The sequence below is a fragment of the Palaemon carinicauda genome, chromosome 6, assembly GCF_036898095.1.
Source record: "Palaemon carinicauda isolate YSFRI2023 chromosome 6, ASM3689809v2, whole genome shotgun sequence".
NCBI lineage: Eukaryota > Metazoa > Arthropoda > Malacostraca > Decapoda > Palaemonidae > Palaemon > Palaemon carinicauda.
The window spans coordinates 162,243,935-162,263,163 of NC_090730.1; the positions used below are offsets into that span (position 1 = coordinate 162,243,935).

The 19,229-nt window shown below is 41.9% G+C and overlaps 1 protein-coding gene across 1 annotated transcript in view; it reads left to right on the top strand.

Moving 5' to 3' along the window:
* Positions 1-14,789, top strand: part of LOC137642769 (putative inorganic phosphate cotransporter) — a 104,541-nt gene extending 89,752 nt beyond the window's left edge. The window contains exons 11-13 of the mRNA XM_068375616.1: positions 7,473-7,580; positions 8,030-8,157; positions 12,391-14,789. Of these exons, the coding sequence (XP_068231717.1) occupies positions 7,473-7,580; positions 8,030-8,157; positions 12,391-12,430 (276 nt within the window). The 3' untranslated portion in view covers positions 12,431-14,789. The remainder of the gene's footprint in view (positions 1-7,472; positions 7,581-8,029; positions 8,158-12,390) is intronic.
* The last annotated feature ends 4,440 nt before the right edge of the window (positions 14,790-19,229 follow it).

Here is a 19,229-nt window from a genome sequence, read left to right on the forward strand (position 1 = left end):
GCATCCGTAATACTAGGCAGGCAGTTAATTCTAATAGCCAGGCCTTCTCCATCATAAGACTCAATACTACGCAGTACTCTAGAAGTTTTATTCCAGCTTTTACCAAGTTGTGGAATGATCTTCCTAATCGGGTTGTTGAATCAGTAGAACTTCAAAAGTTCAAAGTTGGAGCAAATGCTTTTTTGTTGACCAGACGGACATGAGTCTTTTTATAGTTTATATATGACATTTTTGTTGTTGACGTTGTTAATAGTTTATATATGATATATCTCTTTTGACATTACTTTTTTTAGAATGATTTATTGTTAATTTGTTCTCTTCAGTTATTTATTTCCTTATTTCCTTTCCTCACTGGGCTATTTTTCCCTATTGGAGCCCCTGGGCTTATAGCGTCTTGCTTTTCCAATTAGGGTTGTAGCTTGGATAGTAATAATAATAATAATAATAAGAGGATCGCGAGGCTCCGTAAGGAAGACGTACTTAAAAGGCAGAGAAATTGTTCAAGTCGACTTCCTTACCAGGTACCTATTTATTTTGTTTTTGTTATTTTGATAACTTCTAAAATGAAATAAAAACTCTTAGCTCATAATAATGTAAACATATATTGCTGGTCTCTACCCACCCCCCTGGGTGTGAATCAGCTATTATAATCACCGGCTAAGTTAAATATTGAAAAATGTTATTTTGATAATAAAATAAATTTTTGAATATACTTACCCGGTGATTATAAATTAAAGGACCCTCCCTTCCTCCCCAATAGAGACGCAGTGGAACGAGGAGAAAATTGAGTCTTTTGTTTACATTGAGTACCGGGTATCTGGACGACAGATGGCGCTGTTGGGAACACCCGCAACCTGTGTAGCGATCGCTGGCGAGTTTTTACCGTAGAGTTGTCTGTCGGGCAACAGAGTTGCAGCTATTATAATCACCGGGTAAGTATATTCAAAAATTTATTTTATTATCAAAATAACATTTTAGTAGCATTTTCATTTATATGTTCCTATTGTTTACTTTTATATATATAGATATGTTATTGCTATATCTGTACTTTTTATCATTACAACTCGCTTGTTTTTGAAAACCCTTTGAATTAATTGTGGATTACATTTGTTTTCCCTTTTTTCTGTTCATTTTAATCTTTAACGTATAACTTTCCCGGCGTTTGTATGTAACTACCGGGTAGGTATTTATGACATTTAATTTTACCGGTGGCTATTTGTAACTACTGGGTGAGTGTCTTCAACATCTATTTTTAATCTCAACTCTTGCCCGGTGGTTTTTTCTTTTTGTGACCGCCGGGTTAGTATGTTTGAAAGTTTATTTTATTATGGAAATGTCAGTTTAATATTTTATAAAAATATTTTGTTACAGTTTATATAGCAAGTACTAGAGACGATTTTGCTTTCTCATTCAAGCCCGTGGCAGAAGAATAAGTCCTCTCACAACGGGCAGGACTAATTATGGTTTTTTGTGTAAGAGTTTAATAGTGCAAGTTTTCAGTGCTAAATTAGGCATTGGATTCTTTCAGCACGGGGACGTTGTTTTCCTAGCCTTAGACCTCTTCCAAGCTCCCCGGCCCATGGGAGAAGGAACGTCGATCGGCGAAAGGAAACGAGAGGCGTTAGCTCACGAGCAAACGCCCTCGCGAGCATTCCTGTTAACGTTCCCAAGAATGCTCGCCCTTGCCATGGGAAAGCAAAGAGCGTTGAACGTTAAGATTCTTACACTGCTTTTAGAGTTTTGCATTGCATCACTTTTGATTTTAATGGCAATACTTTAAGTCATAGATATTTGCTGCTAATATCAATGCTTACAAACCATCATTGACTCGGTTTTTGTCCCAGAGCGCCAGTCGGCCTTATGAACCCTCTGGTCGGAACCGAACGCGCCGAGCGGCATAATGAATATCATTTTGCCTTAACGCTCGGCGCTAAGTCTTTCAAGACAGGACGAATGCAGCCTTGTCTTTCAGGGCTAATGCAGCCTCGTCTTTCAGGGCGAATGCAGCCTCGTCTTTCAGGACGAATGCTGCCTCGTCTTTCAGGACTAATGCTGCCTCGTCTTTCAGGACTAATGCAGCCTCGTCTTTCAGGGCGAATGCTGCCTCCTCTGTCAGGACGAAGGGAAGCCTCGTCTTTCAGGGCTAATGCAGCCTCGTCTTTCAGGGCGAATGCTGCCTCGTCTTTCAGGACGAATGCAGCCTCGTCTTTCAGGGCAAATGCAGCCTCGTCTTTCAGGGCGAATGCAGCCTCGTCTTTCAGGACGAATGCTGCCTCGTCTTTCAGGACTAATGCAGCCTCGTCTTTCAGGGCGAATGCTGCCTCGTCTTTCAGGACTAATGCAGCCTCGTCTTTCAGGGTGAATGCTGCCTCGTCTTTCAGGGCGAATGCAGCCTCGTCTTTCAGGGCGAATGCTGCCTCGTTTTTCAGGACTAATGTAGCCTCGTCTTTCAGGGCGAATGCAGCCTCGTCTTTCAGGGCGAATGCTGCCTCGTCTTTCAGGGCGAATGCAGCCTCGTCTTTCAGGGCGAATGCAGCCTCGTCTTTCAGGGCGAATGCTGCCTCGTCTTTCAGGACTAATGCAGCCTCGTCTTTCAGGGCGAATGCTGCCTCGTCTTTCAGGACGAATGCTGCCTCGTCTTTCAGGGCGAATGCAGCCTCGTCTTTCAGGACGAATGCAGCCTCGTCTTTCAGGACGAATGCAGCCTCGTCTTTCAGGGCGAGTGCAGCCTCGTCTTTCGGGGCGAGTGCAGCCTCGTCTTTCAGGGCAGCCTCGTCTTTCGGGGCGAGTGCAGCCTCGTCTTTCAGGGCAGCCTCATCTTTCGGGGCGAGTGCAGCCTCGTCTTTCGGGGCGAGTGCAGCCTCGTCTTTCGGGGCGAGTGCAGCCTCGTCTTTCGGGGCGAGTGCAGCCTCGTCTTTCGGGACGAGGGCAGCCTCGTCTTTCGGGACGAGGGCAGCCTCTTCTTTCGGGACGAGGGCAGCCTCTTCTTTCGGGACGAGGGCAGCCTCTTCTTTCGGGACGAGGGCAGCCTCGTCTTTCGGGACGTGGGCAGCCTCGTCTTTCGGGAAGAGGGCAGCCTCGTCTTTCGGGACGAGGGCAGCCTCGTCTTTCGGGACGAGGGCAGCCTCGTCTTTCGGGACGTGGGCAGCCTCGTCTTTCGGGACGAGGGCAGCCTCGTCTTTCGGGACGAGGGCAGCCTCGTCTTTCAGGATGATAGGACGATCGCCGCCTTGTTCTTTCAGGGCAACGCCACGTCTTATAAGATCTTTGTCAAGGATGACTTTAGTGATCACTTTTCTCCTGTTGAATTGTTTGAGATTAACAGAAGGAGAGGATCTTAAGTTCTGTTGCTCCATGTTCCCCACCCTCTGAGTTTTCACGTGGTCATTAATGGAGCTTTAAGAATATATTAATTTTTGTTTCTTAAAACAGAAACCTTTGATGACTAACAACAGTAAGAGCCAGACTTTGCTACTTCTGGCGAGCCTGGGAGAGAGGAGCAGACCTTTGGTCCGTGTTTTTACTGGGATGGATGCGAAATCTTTTTCCTAGTGAATCCTCCTTTGTTAGTTACTCCGATAAGACTTTTCTGCCTGACCGACCTTGCAACTTCAATGTCTCTCTTTTGGGAGAGGGAGTCTTTTGTCCGGTCCTGGACGTAAATGCTCTTTACGCCTTCGTTCAGTAGTCAAAGTCCTCCATGGAGACATCAAAATCTTTGGAGAAGAGGGGAGCAGACCTTTGGTCAGTACTTCTTCTGAAGGAGGATTACTTTTTCCTTTTATAGGGAAACCTCCTTTAGTTTTTAGCTACAATGATTCTCTCTCCCAGTTCTAGAGAGGAGTCTAAGTGGCAGGCTATGCAATCAAACTTTATCTGAGGTTTGTTTACAAGGAAGAATGGGTCAGTTTCGGATGTGTGTTTTGGTCTCAGCTCCGCCCCTCTCATGTTCACGTAACTTTTGCTTTATGTAGCGGAATACTGCTCTCTGGAGAAATCAGAGCGTCCCTGTATCTGGATTTTTAGATAACGTTGAGCCTATCGAATATTTAGGTCTTCCTGTCAACAAGAAGAGTCTCTTCTGACACCAGGACGCTCAGCACCTTGTCTTTTAGAACGTTCAGCGTCTCGCTCTTTTAACCTCTCGGCTCCACGTCTTACAGGCTCCACGTCTTACAGGACTTTTGGCACCACGTCTTACAGGACTATCGGCGCCACGTCTTACAGGACGATCGGCGCCTCGTCTTTCAGGACGCTTGATGTCGAAGTTCTAGCATGAGGCATGACTTTGAACATGAGAATCTAGGACTTCGTGATGACACTAGTCGAATCGTGTGTCGAGATCAAGGACGCCTTCGTTCTGATTTCTTGGATCTAGAAAGGAGGTTTGTTCTAGGGCAAGAAACATCGGGGCAAACATGCTCAGCAGGAAGAGACTTGTTTTTCCCTCAGAATGGTCTCTCAACCCGCAAGTCTGTCAGTCTCTGGTTGTTGTGGGGCAGACCTGTAACAGACCTTTTTGCCTCCAACTGGAAGAAGAGGTTCCCCTACTGCTGCTCCCTAGTCCCGGACGAGGAAGTTCTAGCAGTGGACTCCTTCCTGATGGATTGGACGGGGGTGGACATGTTTGCATTGCCCCCATTCGAGATCATCAATCTGGTCTTCAGGAAATTCGCTCTCCTCGATTCGGGGCGAATGATCCTAGCGGCTCCATTCTGGCCTGCTAGGGAATGGTTTTCGGAAGTGATGGGCATGTTGATGGACTTCCCAAGAAGACTTCGGCAAGTCCAGATCTTCTCAAACAGCCCCACTTCGAGAGGTATCATCTTACCCCCCTTGCTCTCAACTGACTTCCTTCAGACTGACTAGAAGCTTGTCAGATCTCGAGGCTTTTCGGCACAAGCGACGAAATCTATCGCCAGAGCAAGGAGGATCTCTTCACAAAGAGTCTACCGATCTAGGTGGGAGACCTTTAGAGCTTGGTGCAGGCGGCACAAGTTTCCTCATCCACTACCTTTCTGAGCCAGATTGCAGACTTCTTCTTGTACCTCAGACAGGATGCTAAGCTGGCTGTATCTACCATCAATGGATACAGCAGTATGCTCTCCGCCGTCTTTAGGCATAGAGTTGTCCCAAAATCAAGGTTTGCAGGACCTCATTGGGTCTTTTCAGACGACGTAATAGGTACTCTTAAACCTGGATGTGGTGTTCAAGTTTCTGTGCTCCAAGAAATTTGAACTTATCTCACTAGCCTCTCTTCGGGTTGTAGCAAAGAAAACCCTCTCCCTTATGACTCTAGCGAATGCCAAGAGGTCAGCGAAGTCCAGGCGATTGGGAAGAAGGTGAACTTCAATTAGGATAGGGCAGTTTGTGGCTTAAGGTTCATCTTTCTCGTAAAGAGCGAGAACCCTTCGTAACCCTGTCCTACGACGTTTGATGTCATTAACCTCACGAACCTAGGGGGTCGAGAGAAGGAAAGACTCCTCTGCCCAGTTAGGTCCCTCAAAGTCTTTTTTGGCTCACACTATGAATGTGAGCTGTGCATCCAACTTGTTTTGGTGTTCAGTGAAAGGTCCGCCAAAAACCCCTGTCTAAGTATGCTTTGTCCTTTTTCCTGAGGGAGAAAATTAGGGAAGCCCACCTCTTATGTGAGGAGGAACACTTCGCCCTGTTGAAATTACGGGCTCACGAAGTGAGAGCCATTGCTACCTCTCTGGCATATCAGGAATATATGTTAGTTAGGCTATTCATGGATGCTATTTTCTGGAGGAGCAACTCTGTCTTCGCTTCTCATTAACTTAGAGAGGTGAGAGTAGACTTTGGCAAGTGCTATACCTTGGGCCCATACATAGCTGCGGTTTCTGCATTAGGCAAAGGAGTTAATAACCCCACTCAACCTTGGTTTATATGCATGTATGAAGGTTTGTGTTTTTATGATGGTCTGTGGACTTCGTCTTGTGGTGCGGTTCCCTCAGTCTAGATAGATAGTTTATGTCTATGTTGCAGGGTTAGGTGGTTAGTTTGAGTAAGGTTGCAGTTTTTATTATATGGGGCGAAGGTAGTTTCTGAAGTCTAGTCAAGTTGTTGGTCTTATCCCTTTGACAGACTCGATTGAGTTTTTTGCATTATTGCAGGCTTACTCCTGGATAAACTCTCCTAAGGGAAAGCCGCTCTAAAGGCTGTACCTTTGAATCAGCTACCTTAGCAGGCAAGGAATCAAGGTGTTTTTATCTCCTACAACTCTTTTGTTGTTTCCCCAACGATGTTTACTGTCTGTTTCCCTCCTCCAAATGTGTGAATCAGCTATATATATATAACTGCCAGGTAAGTACTATTCATAAAAATGGAGTTTTTATGATAAAACAAAGTTTTATGAATACTTACCTGGCAGTTATATATATATTCTAAGGCCCACCCACCTCCCCTCAGGAGACAGGTCGGGCATAGATGAACTGAAGTCTTGGACACGGGAATGATTCCTTGGACCACCCTGTGACGGGTGTTACCACCTACCTCCCAACCACCACAAGGCGGTTGCCTCGTTTTGAAAAATTCTGCCGATTTAGAGATATCAGCTATATATATATAACTGCCAGGTAAGTATTCATAAAACTTTGTTTTATCATAAAAACTCCATTTTTTTGCAAGGACGTACCGGTACGTCCATGGGGGTAAAGGGATGTGTTTTGTGAAACGTACCAGTACGTCCTTTGGGGATAAAAGGGTTAAAAGGCTTTTTATTTCTATGATCCTCCACTGACATTCATATCGCTATCTCCCACATTAATATGGAGGTGGCATAGTGAAGGGAAGATCTAAGAAATCCAAATCCCTAGCCTAAGTATGTAATTTAACTACCAGAGAGAGAGGTTTACTTGAAACTAATATGACGGTAATTCACTGTAAACTAAGAAAATAATAACTCTCACATCAAGATTAAAAATGATAAAACTAAACAATACTAGGGGGGTAAAATTTATTAATGATATCAAGGAATGATGATCCTTATTTCCTAGCGATGAATCCCTTGAACAACCCTTACAAGAAAGCATAGACAAGGTAGAAGAAGACATCCCCTATTTAATCTGAATAACAAGTTTCTAAAGAACTTCCTTAAACACAATATCATAATCTGGATAGTGGGCAGAGCTGTTGTCTCTATCTTGACAAAGGGAACTGAAAGACAAAGGGATATAGTTAACCCACACAGTAGTATGGCCATACACTTATATGATCCCAATACTACAATAGGGGGCAGGGTATTACATGGAATATAAACAAGAAATTTTTTAGTCTTAGGGTAGCGTTAACACTTAACCAGCTTCCAGATAGAAGCCATATGAATGCCAATAGAATTTCATAGAAACAATTATTATTACTACACTTTTTAATGGCATGTTTATGACAAGGAGGAAAATAAACTTAAGATATTGGTAGTTTCATCCATTGCTCAACAAAACATTTGCTTTCAGGAATTGGCTCCAAATTTTGCTGGAACACTGACAGGTATATCCAATACTCTTGCAACAATTCCTGGTTTTCTGGCTCCTGTTGTTACAGGAGCAATTATTAATAACCAGGTAAGTTAGCGCTCTTTAGATTAACGTTTGTATATTATGAAAAATATGTATAGTTAGAAATACTTCACTCTATTTTCAGTAGGTTAGATAATTAGATTGAGATTATTCTTATGCTGTGAACTAATTCTTGCAATGTTTTAAATTTGCTGTTTAATATTTATTAGATTGAGATTATTCTTATGCTGTGAACTAATTCTTGCAGTGTTTTAAATGTGCTGTTTAATATTCATTAGATTGACATTATACTTATACTGTGAACTAATTCTTGTAGTGTTTTAAATTTGCTGTTTAATATTTCTTAGATTGAGATTATTCTTATACTGTGAACTTATTCTTGCTGTGTTTTAAATTTTCTGTCTAATATTTCTTAGATTGAGATTATTCTTATACTGTGAACTAATTCTTGCAGTGTTTTAGATTCGCTGTTTAATATTTACTTCATTCTTCAGCAAACTCTGGGTCAATGGCGTGAAGTCTTCCAGTTGGTTTCTATGGTGTACTTAGTGGTGTGTTCTCTTTACCTTGTCTATATGTCTTCAGATGTTCAACCTTGGAATGAAGGATACACTGAGAAAAGGTTAGTAATTTGTCTAGTATAAAACTATTCTGTTATCTTAATGTTAGAAGGCCTAGTTTTTTTTTTTTTTAATTTTCAATTGAAGGCCTCAAAATTTACACTTTTTTTTAAATGTTTCCAGATTAAGTAACTGCTATTGTACCTGAAAGTTGCGTATCATCCTAATCTCTACACTATATAATGATAACCATGCTATGTGCAATAAATATCCATCCATCCATATACCAAGGCACTTCCCTCAATTTGGGGGGGGGGTAGCCGACATCAACAAAGAAACAAAACAAAAAGGGGACTACACTCTACGTTCCTCCAGCCTAACCAGGGACTCAGCCGAGTTCAGCTGGTACTGCTAGGGTGCCACAGCCCAACCTCCCACAATTCCACCACAGATGAAGCTTCATAATGCTGAATCCCCTACTGCTGCTACCTCCGCGGTCATCTAAGGCACCGGAGGAAGCAGCAGGGCCTACCGGAACTGCGTCACAATCGCTCGCCATTCATTCCTATTTCTAGCACGCTCTCTTGCCTCTCTCACATCTATCCTCCTATCACCCAGAGCTTTCTTCACACCATCCATCCACCCAAACCTTGGCCTTCCTCTTGTACTTCTCCCATCAACTCTTGCATTCATCACCTTCTTTAGCAGACAGCCATTTTCCATTCTCTCAACATGGCCAAACCACCTCAACACATTCGTATCCACTCCAGCCGCTAACTCATTTCTTACACCCGTTCTCACCCTCACCACTTCGTTCCTAACCCTATCTACTCGAGATACACCAGCCATACTCCTTAGACACTTCATCTCAAACACATTCAATTTCTGTCTCTCCATCACTTTCATTCCCCACAACTCCGATCCATACATCACAGTTGGTACAATCACTTTCTCATATAGAACTCTCTTTACATTCATGCCCAACCCTCTATTTTTTACTACTCCCTTAACTGCCCCCAACACTTTGCATCCTTCATTCACTCTCTGACGTACATCTGCTTCCACTCCACCATTTGCTGCAACAACAGACCCCAAGTACTTAAACTGATCCACCTCCTCAAGTAACTCTCCATTCAACATGACATTCAACCTTGCACCACCTTCCCTTCTCGTACATCTCATAACCTTACTCTTACCCACATTAACTCTCAACTTCCTTCTCTCACACACCCTTCCAAATTCTGTCACTAGTCGGTCAAGCTTCTCTTCTGTGTCTGCTACCAGTACAGTATCATCTGCAAACAACAACTGACTTACCTCCCATTCATGGTCATTTTCGTCTACCAGTTTTAATCCTCGTCCAAGCACTCAAGCATTCACCTCTCTCACCACTCCATCAACATACAAGTTAAACAACCACGGCGACATCACACATCCCTGTCTCAGCCCCACTCTCACCGGAAACCAATCGCTCACTTCATTTCCTATTCTAACACATGCTTTACTACCTTTGTAGAAACTTTTCACCGCTTGCAACAACCTTCCACCAACTCCATATAACCTCATCACATTCCACATTGCTTCCCTATCAACTCTATCATATGCTTTCTCCAGATCCATAAACGCAACATACACCTCCTTACCTTTTGCTAAATATTTCTCGCATATCTGCCTAACTGTAAAATTCTGATTCATACAACCCCTACCTCTTCTAAAACCACCCTGTACTTCCAAGATTGCATTCTCTGTTTTATCCTTAATCCTATTAATCATTACTCTACCATACACTTTTCCAACTACACTCAACAAACTAATACCTCTTGAATTACAACACTCATGCACATCTCCCTTACCCTTATATAGTGGTACAAGGCACGCACAAACCCAATCTACTGGTCCCATTGACAACACAAAACACATATTAAACAATCTCACCAACCATTCAAGTACAGTCACACCCCCTTCCTTCAACATCTCAGCTTTCACACCATCCATACCAGATGCTTTTCCTACTCTCGTTTCATCTAGTGCTCTCCTCACTTCCTCTATTATAATCTCTCTCTCATTCTCATCTCCCATCACTGGCACCTCAACACCTGGAACAGCAATTATATCTGCCTCCCTATTATCCTCAACATTCAGCAAACTTTCAAAATATTCCGCCCACCTTTTCCTTGCCTCCTCTCCTTTTAACAACCTTCCATTTCCATCTTTCACTGTCTCTTCAATTCTTGCGCCAGCCTTCCTTACTCTCTTCACTTCTTTCCAAAACTTCTTCTTATTCTCTTCATATGACTGACCCAGTCCCTGACCCCACCTCAGGTCAGCTGCCCTCTTTGCCTCACGTACCTTGCGCTTTACTTCCACCTTTTTCTCTCTATATTTTTCATACTTCTCTATACTATTACTCTGCAGGCATTCTTCAAAAGCCCTCTTTTTCTCTTCCACTTTTACCTTCACTCCTTCATTCCACCATTCACTGCCCTTCCTCATGCTGCCTCCAACAACCTTCTTGCCACATACATCACTTGCAATCCCAACAAAATTTTCTTTTGCTAACTTCCACTCCTCCTCTAAATTACCAGTTTCTCTTACTCTCACCTCGTCATATGCCATTTTCAACCTTTCCTGATATTTACTTTTTACCCCCGGTTTTATTAGCTCTTCAACCCTCACTAGCTCCCTTTTACATCCACCTACGCTATTCCCCCACTCTTTTGCTACAACTAATTTTCCTTCCACCAAAAAATGATCAGACATACCGTTAGCCATACCCCTAAACACGTGCACGTCTTTCAATCTTCCAAACATTCTTTTAGTTATCAACACATAATCCATTAATGCCCGTTCTACTACTCTTCCATTTGCCACTCTTACCCATGTATACTTATTTTTATCTTTCTTTTTAAAAAAGCTAGCACTTATTACCATCTCTTGTTCAACACACATATCTACCAGTCTCTCACCACTCTCATTTTCACCTGGTACGCCATACTTCCCAATGACACCTTCAACCTCTCCAGCGCCCACTCTAGCATTTAAGTCACCCATGACAACTACATAATTCCTTCTACTCAGTCCTTCTACACACCTAGTTAATTCATTCCAGAACTCATTCCGCTCTTCTTCACTTTTCTCACTACCTGGCCCATACGCACTGACAAACGCCCAACATTCCCTACCCAACCTAACCCTTACCCACATTAACCTAGATGATATTTCCTTCCATTCCACTACTTTACCTGTCATCCATTCACTCAGCAATAAAGCCACACCCTCTCTCGCTCTTCCCCTTTCAATCCCAGACACTCTACCAGACATTTCACCAAACATCACTTCACCCTTTCCTTTCATCTTTGTCTCACACAAGGCCAATACATCCATCCTTCTACTTCTAAACATACTTCCAATCTCACATCTTTTACTCTCTATCGTACTACATCCACGCACATTCAAACACCCCAAAACTAGAGTGCGGGGAGCAGTCACTCTCCCCCCAGCTCCATCTCTTTGATAACGTCTCACAGGATTTTTTATACAGGAGAGGGGGTTCCCAGCCCCCTCGTCCCGTCCCTTTTAGTCGCCTCTTACGACACGCAGGGATAACGTTGGCACTATTCTAATTGTTTTTATGCCCCCGCGGCCACAGGGGGCAATAAATATAGAAGAGGTAATTGCCATCTAAAGTTCTTTGTGAGCAAAGAAATCTCTTTAATATTAATCATTCTTGATTGTACACAGTCAAGAATTTATGAATATTTCACCTAATTGAACAGCCTCCCCCTTCACTGTATAGTATATGAATCTGCTCTCGCACTATTTAGGGAAATATAGATTATAACCTTTGATCACCAAAGTCAGTGTCAACTTGAAATTTAACGATACCTGCTTAGAGGTTCACCCTATGCAGTTATTACAGAGAGTTCTAAATCCTCTGATGTAACTCAGTGTGACAGTTTCTTGAAGTAAACAAGTCTACAGTACACATTACAGTATCCAACATTACTCCTGTTTACACAGTATCTGTAATAGTCTCTACGATAGAAATGATTGAAAGGGCATCATATTCATAGAATTCCTTATCTACAGGGTCCCATTGAAGTGCTATTGTAGTTTTACAGTTTGTAAGAATAAACACACTTGTTTTATGAAAATCTGGGTTTTTTCTGTGGGATATTTTTAAATATTTCAGTTTATACTGTGTGAATTCATAATGTTTAAGGAGAAATGTGGCACAAGTAATAAGAGAAGTTAGCATGCTTTGAATGATATTTTAAAATTCTTTTTGTTTTCAGGAAACCTGCTAAGGAAATCACAGTGATGAAAACAGTGTAAAACATAAATTTTCACTTTGTAATTGCTGGCAGCAATAACAGATTGACGTACTCCGTAAAAATAGCTATGAACTCGGCCTATCTTTGAAAAGAGTACAATCCTATCTACTTATTCGTAACCATGTAAGTACAGTTCAGAGTAAGGGTGTTTGACTGTAAATTATAAATGTGAAGCAGTGAATAACGAATGTGTTTTGAGGCCTGAAATTAGTGCTGAGTACTGTGACAGGTAATAATTGCTCACATGCTATCCAAATATTACTTGCTGATGTTTCATAGTTGGTGGGATTATAGTGTAGTTTGAGAGTGTAGTACACTAAATATATTATGGCTCAAGTTTGTGTTATTACAATATAATTTATTATAATTTTTACTCAAGCTCTAAGGAATGTTATACAGGTAGTTAAGGTCATTGTAATTCCATTAAGTTTATATTTTTTTTTTTTTTTGTCACCTTGTTTTAAAAACAAAATTAATGTACTGCGGAATGCCAGTATTTCTGTACAATAGTTTCATGACGATATATAAGCTTAAGGAATCAATAAACATCCTAGTGCATCTGTTGCATGTAGTCGGTAGCTCTGATACAGAAGCATAAAAAGATTTAATTTTCATATCTTTTTAACCTGTTTAGAAAATGTTGAACAAAACGCGAACATTTCATAGATAAGAACGTGAAAAGTAATAGTAAGAGATATCATTACAGTCTACAAAAAAGAAACTAATACTAAAATTAAATAAGCATTGCTAAGGATAAAATTTATCAAGATGCTATATTCCTGTATGTAAAATTATTATTCTCAGGGGTTTTGAGTTTTAATTAGACTTAAGTAGTATGTGCTAATCACATGAATCTAACTTCCTTGAAGAACACTTTTATGGGTTGTGGTGGCCTGGTGGTAGCGTCCTTGCCTGGTGATTGACAGACTGGGGTTCGAGTCCCGCTCAAATGCATTTGTTCCTTTGGTCGGTGCAGCCTCACCATCCTTGTGAGCTAAGGATGGGGGATATGAGGGAGTCTTTAGGTCTATCTGCTGAGTCATCAGCAGCCATTGCCAGGCCTTCCCTGGTCCTAGCTTGTGTGGAGAGGGGGCTTGGGCGCTGATCATATGCAATATGGTTAGTCTCGAGGGCATTGTCCTTCCTGATAGGGGAATGTCACTGTCCCTTGCCTCTGCCATTCATGAGAGGCCTCTAAACCTTTAGTTATTTCCCGATCTGTGTGCTCGTAGAGGATCTGTTTTTTTTCCATGAGCATTTTATACTAAAGCACGTTGTATGCTTGGCCTTTATCTTTGAAGGATAGTCTTTGAGGTCTGTTTTATGTAATCATACGTAAGGTATGCTCAAAATAGAGAAGAGTTATTCAAAATGTCATCAGATACATAGCCATGTTTAGTACCACAGGGAAAACTTGATGTAGAAGCTTGAAGGAAAGGCAACTCTAATAATTACTATGTTTGTAATAGACAGGTTATATAAAAGTTTGTAGGTAATGCATTTACAAATGGTTTTGCTAGATCTTGTTAGATTGATTTATTAGATATTTATAACGTGATTCATTAGTCTCACGGTTTTAATGAAAGATTAATATTAAAATGGTGCTTTAGTTGCTCATAGAATATTTCACATGGATTTTATATCATTTTATTCCTAATAAATCCTTGGTAATTAGGCAAAATGAGAGATTATCTATGGCCTGTCTTAATGTGAAATAAAAAAAGTAAATAATCACTGATAGAGATGAGTCTGTAATTTCAAATCCTGGGAAAATGAAATCTACAATAAGCTGAAGATAGAAAATTTGATATAAGAGCAAAGCTTTGCTTGAATAAAGATCTGTGATTGTATCTGCATAACTTATGGTGTTCAGTCTAGGTATATGGACGTTACTGCGTCTGAAGATGAAAAGCACATTTAGCGGGATGCTGACTTTTGTTGTTCATTAATATTTTGTTCTAAAAGCTATAAGATTATGACATCAAAGATGATAACATGCGTTTGGTAAAATGCTTGCACTTCTCTTTGATCAGTTTCTTGAAATCCATTGTATTGCACAATGACAGGTTTTCTTATTGAAATGGCACTATGCAAATATTAAATGGTAACCAGGAATCATTAGACAGTAGTCATTTTAAATTGATATTTGGAAAAAAACCATTGATTTTATTAATGAATTGGGAAATTGATTTGATGAATATTTACAACAGTTCACTATTTCTTCATTCTTCAGTTCAGAGGCATACAAATTTACATTTGTTGTGTGCACATGTCTCCTCAAAACATTCCATTCCCTAGAATCTCTATTTATGTATGTGTATGCTTGATTAAAAGACATTAGTTTGAAGTGTAATCCCTTAATGTCTTAAGTCAGGATCCCTTTTTATAATTTTTATCTCTTGGAAAAACTTTGAGTTTTATAATGAGCCCAGCGGACATGTTGGCTTTTAGGGGCTAGGCAGGAGGGTGTTTCTGCTCCTACCAGAGATGCCATCGTCTGGTCTTCATCCAGAATTGAGAAGAGAGTCTCTCTCCTTGGTATCGTACTTCCAGAGCCTAATACTTCCTCTGCAGAGAAAGCTTAGAATTGTTAGCAGGTCAAAATTGACAAGCTTACTTTGGTAAATAACAAAGAGTTAAGTATTCATCGTCTGGTCTTCATCCAGAATTGAGAAGTGAAAGTCTCTCCTTCTTGGTATCGTATTTCCAGAGCCTAACACTTCCTCTGCACGGAACGCTTAGAATTGTTACCAGGTCAAAACTGACAAGTTTACTTTGGTCAATAAAAAATAAGATTGAGCATTCCTTATTTAATAAATTTCCATGAATTTTAAGCATTCCTTGCTATTTTTAGTGATATACTGGAATGCAAAATATATGTAGAAAATTGTGCTTAGTACTGACAGGTGCAAAGGAATAGATTATTAGCTCTTGTACAGGTATAGAACTTTTAGCTTTTATGAACAGTGAAGCAGATATTTTAAATATTTAACTTAGCCGGTGAATATATAATAGCTGCAACTCTGTTGCTCGACAGACACATACATAAAAAACTCGTGTGCCCACCAGCGCCAACTGTCGGCCAGATACCACTCTCGGATGTAAACAAAACCTTCAATTTCTTCTCTGTCGACGTGTCGACAAGACGTACTTTTACTCGCTGTTGAACCTGGAGTTTTTCCCATCATATTTGGTGAAGTACTTTAATTTGGTTTGAGCTTTCGCAGTACAGGTGTTTTTCTTCAAATAAATCCTTGAACTCGTTTTTGGATAGATTTAATTTTTGATGACAAAGAGAGTATGGACTTTCTTTGACTTTTAAATGGCCGACCCTTCCCTTAGACGGAAGTGTGTTTAGGCTTTTAGCAATTATCTTATCACGTTATAAATTAATTATAGATTTTCCTCTATATATTTTATATCTCACCGCCTTTATTAGGCCTCTTCGATTAACTTTCCATTTATAATAAACATAAAAATAAATTTTAATGATTTGTTTATATGCGACCTTTCCTGAGAGTAGGCGGTCCTAACTTGGAAACCGAAGTTAAACAACGTTGAGCCCTTTCAATCGTAAATAGCTTTTAAAGAGCTAATGATTTAAAACTTTTTAAATGAATATTTTTTAATAGATATTTTTTGAAAGATTTTCTTTGAATAGTCTTCGTACTGTTTCAAAGATGAACTAACGTTTAGTTTATTTATGCTACGCAGTTTGCGCTCTATCGTTACGATAGAGAGAGAGAGAGTATCACGGTTTCACTTTGCAGAAAGAGTAAATCGATTCTGACGTTTTGTTCATTCTTCTTTCAAAGCTTAAATGTTTTAAATTCTATTTTAAAGGAACTTTTTAATTGAAAAACCTTTCAGTTTTTTCCTTTGGTCAAATAACATGTTTTTTTGACGAAACGTAAGTGGGCTCTTCTCTTAGGTGCGAAATCAAGAGAGAGAGAGAGAGACAGATAGAGACGGAGGGAGAGAGAGGAGAGAAAACGTTCCGTTCAAGCGGGTAACGTTGTTCTCGAGTTACTCTCGTCCCTAGTCTCTGTACGGGGAGAAAGGATAAAACGTTTTTAGTTTTTTATTCTCGTCCCCAGGCAATGTACGGTGAGAGATTGAAAACGTAGTTTTGAATGAACTAGTGTTTAGTCTCTTCCCCAACCACTGAATTTTTTATCTTAAAATATGTTTACTGGTTTTTTGCTGGTATTAATGTGCTTGCATTATACGACTGATTTCGCTTTTACTACCTTTTGATGAGGGTAGAATTGCGTGCTTCAGGTAGAAATCAGTAAAAGTTTTGATTTCAGTGAAATAAGTGCAGGACCTCTTGCAAGCTCCCAAGCCCAGGGGAGAAGCCATGGCCTTCAGAAAATCGTAGTGATAAAGTGATATTGCGCAAAGTGTTATCAGTGTTGCGACCGAGGGTTTGTCTGTTCGTGCCTGTCGTTCGCCTAGTCCGGGACCTCTTGCAAGCTCCCAAGCCCAGGGGAGAAGTAATGTCGTACGACTTATGGGTTCGAGAGGCCTTGATCAGCGAACAGACGTTCCCTCTATGGTATCGGGTGTATCTTACCAAGATCACCCCTACCATAAGGCGAGAGAGACGTTTTTCTCCTCGTCATCCGAAGGCTTTTTGCATAAGAAACCTGAAACAAGGTTTCGAGGCCCTTAAGCGAAAGTCAGTCCTTTCAGGACAGGTCCAGCGTCCTGGTTGTAGCCATTAGGACAGCTCTGACCCTATGCAGTCATCGGAAGACTGCTCGCCGCCTAACAAAAGCGTAACACAGACTCCGAGAGTCTTTTTGTTGGCAAGGTTTTGCGGTCACAGACGTTACCCTCGTCTCTTACCGCAACCATTTCCGTTGATCCTAAATGGGTTGTACGGCAAGACATGCAGAATAAGCTTGCCTCCCTTATGGAAGACTATTCTGCCGATAAGTCCGTTGAGCCTAGCCGTTTATCTCATCGAGATCCTGGCTTTCAGCCACCCTAACGTTCCTTTGTGCGTCCTGTTGACGTTGGCGTAGCTAAGTCACGTCAGTCAGGTTGTTTGGAACCACACTCGATGCGGTCTCGTGTGGATTTTCAGCCACATTTGGACGTTAGGCCACTTGCTGATGCTCCTGTTGACGTTCAGGACGTTCGCTAACAATCGGAGTTGACTTGTTTTGACGCTGAGCGTCAACCTCCGCATTCTAGAGTTGTTTTGACTGCTCAGTCTAGGCGGTCAAAGCAGTCTCGAGTGGACGCTGTGCGTCCTCACGCACCTGTTGTTGTTGACAGTTCACAGACTGTCAAGCAGTTACATGACGTTGCGTCCTGGTCCGCTACTAATGCACCAGTGCGTGTGGACTCTGCTTGTAAAGCATTGCCACCACGGTAGGTCTCTCCCTTGCTTGAGACTCAGCTATTATCGGACAAGGTTCCTTCAGATGAGGAAGTTGCTGTTCCCCCTCCTACTGATATTCCCTTGAGGACTCTGTCAGACGGAGAGGAGCCTAAAGCTGCTTAGCCCTCTATGGACTTTAAATAAATCATGCTGATTTTTAAGGATCTTTGTCCGGATCTTTTTGTAACTGCTGCTCCTCGTTCGCCTAAACGTCAGAGCTTACACTAGGCCTAGCTACTTCGAAGCCGTTGTTTTATAAGCTAGTGCTCTCTCGCTCTTCTAGAGAGCTTTACGTTTGCTAGGCGACTGGTTTATCACCAGGAGGAGTTTGGGGGATACAGCCTTTGCTTTCCCTTCTTTTAAACTGGCTTATAGAGCGAGAGTCTAATATGACACGAGAGAAGTTCTCGGCTTGGGAGTTCCTGCCTCTGCCCAGATAGACTTCTCAAACCTCATAGACTCTCCCTGGCGCCTGGCCATGAGACGCTCCAAGTTTTTACAGGTCAACTTCACAGCTGTTTTCGAGCCTTTGAAGTTTTGCTGTACAATTATGTCATGCATAAACAAGGCTTTCAGGGATGGCTCCAATGATCTGACAGCCACGTTCTCTGCAGGAACAAGTCCCTCAGGGATGGCTCCATGATTTGGCAGCCATGTTCACTGCAGGAGTACGTAAGAGGCAAGTGCGCTCAATGTGTTCATTGTCAAGACAAACTTCACGATGAAGTCTTCCAGGCTGTCTTGACAGCATTTATGGAAGGCGACTGGATGGTCTCTCTCGACCTTCAGGAGGCATACTTCCACATTCCTATACACCCGGATTCCCAACCGTTTCTGAGGTTTGTTTACAGGAATGTGGGGTACCAGTTTCGAGCTATCGGGGATCCGAGCCTCCCTGTACTTGGACGACTGGCTTCTCAGAGCATCGTCCAGCCTTCACTGTCTGCAGGATCTACATTGGACGTTGAGTCTGGCCAGGGAGTTGGGACTTGTGGTCAACCTAAAAGTCCCAACTGATCCCATCCCAGATTATTCTATTTTTGGGGATGGAGATTCGCAGTCAAGCTCTGCTCGAAGTCCAAATAATGCTGAAAAGAAAACGTTTATTCAGTCAGGAGTTGGAACAGTCTCGTAGGGACTCTCTCATCCCTGGAGCAGTTTCTCTCACTAGGGAGACTACCCCTTCTGCCTCTCCGGTTCCATCTAGCCTCTCACTGGAACTAGGACAAGACATTAGAGACGGTATCATTCCCAGTCTCCGAACCAATAAAGGCATGTCTGAAATGGTGGGACAGCAATATCAGTCTGAGAGAGGGACTATCCCTAGCAGTCAAGAACCCAAACCACGTGTTGTCCTCAGACGCGTCGGGTTTGGGTTGGGTGCGACCCTGGACGGTCGGGAATGCGC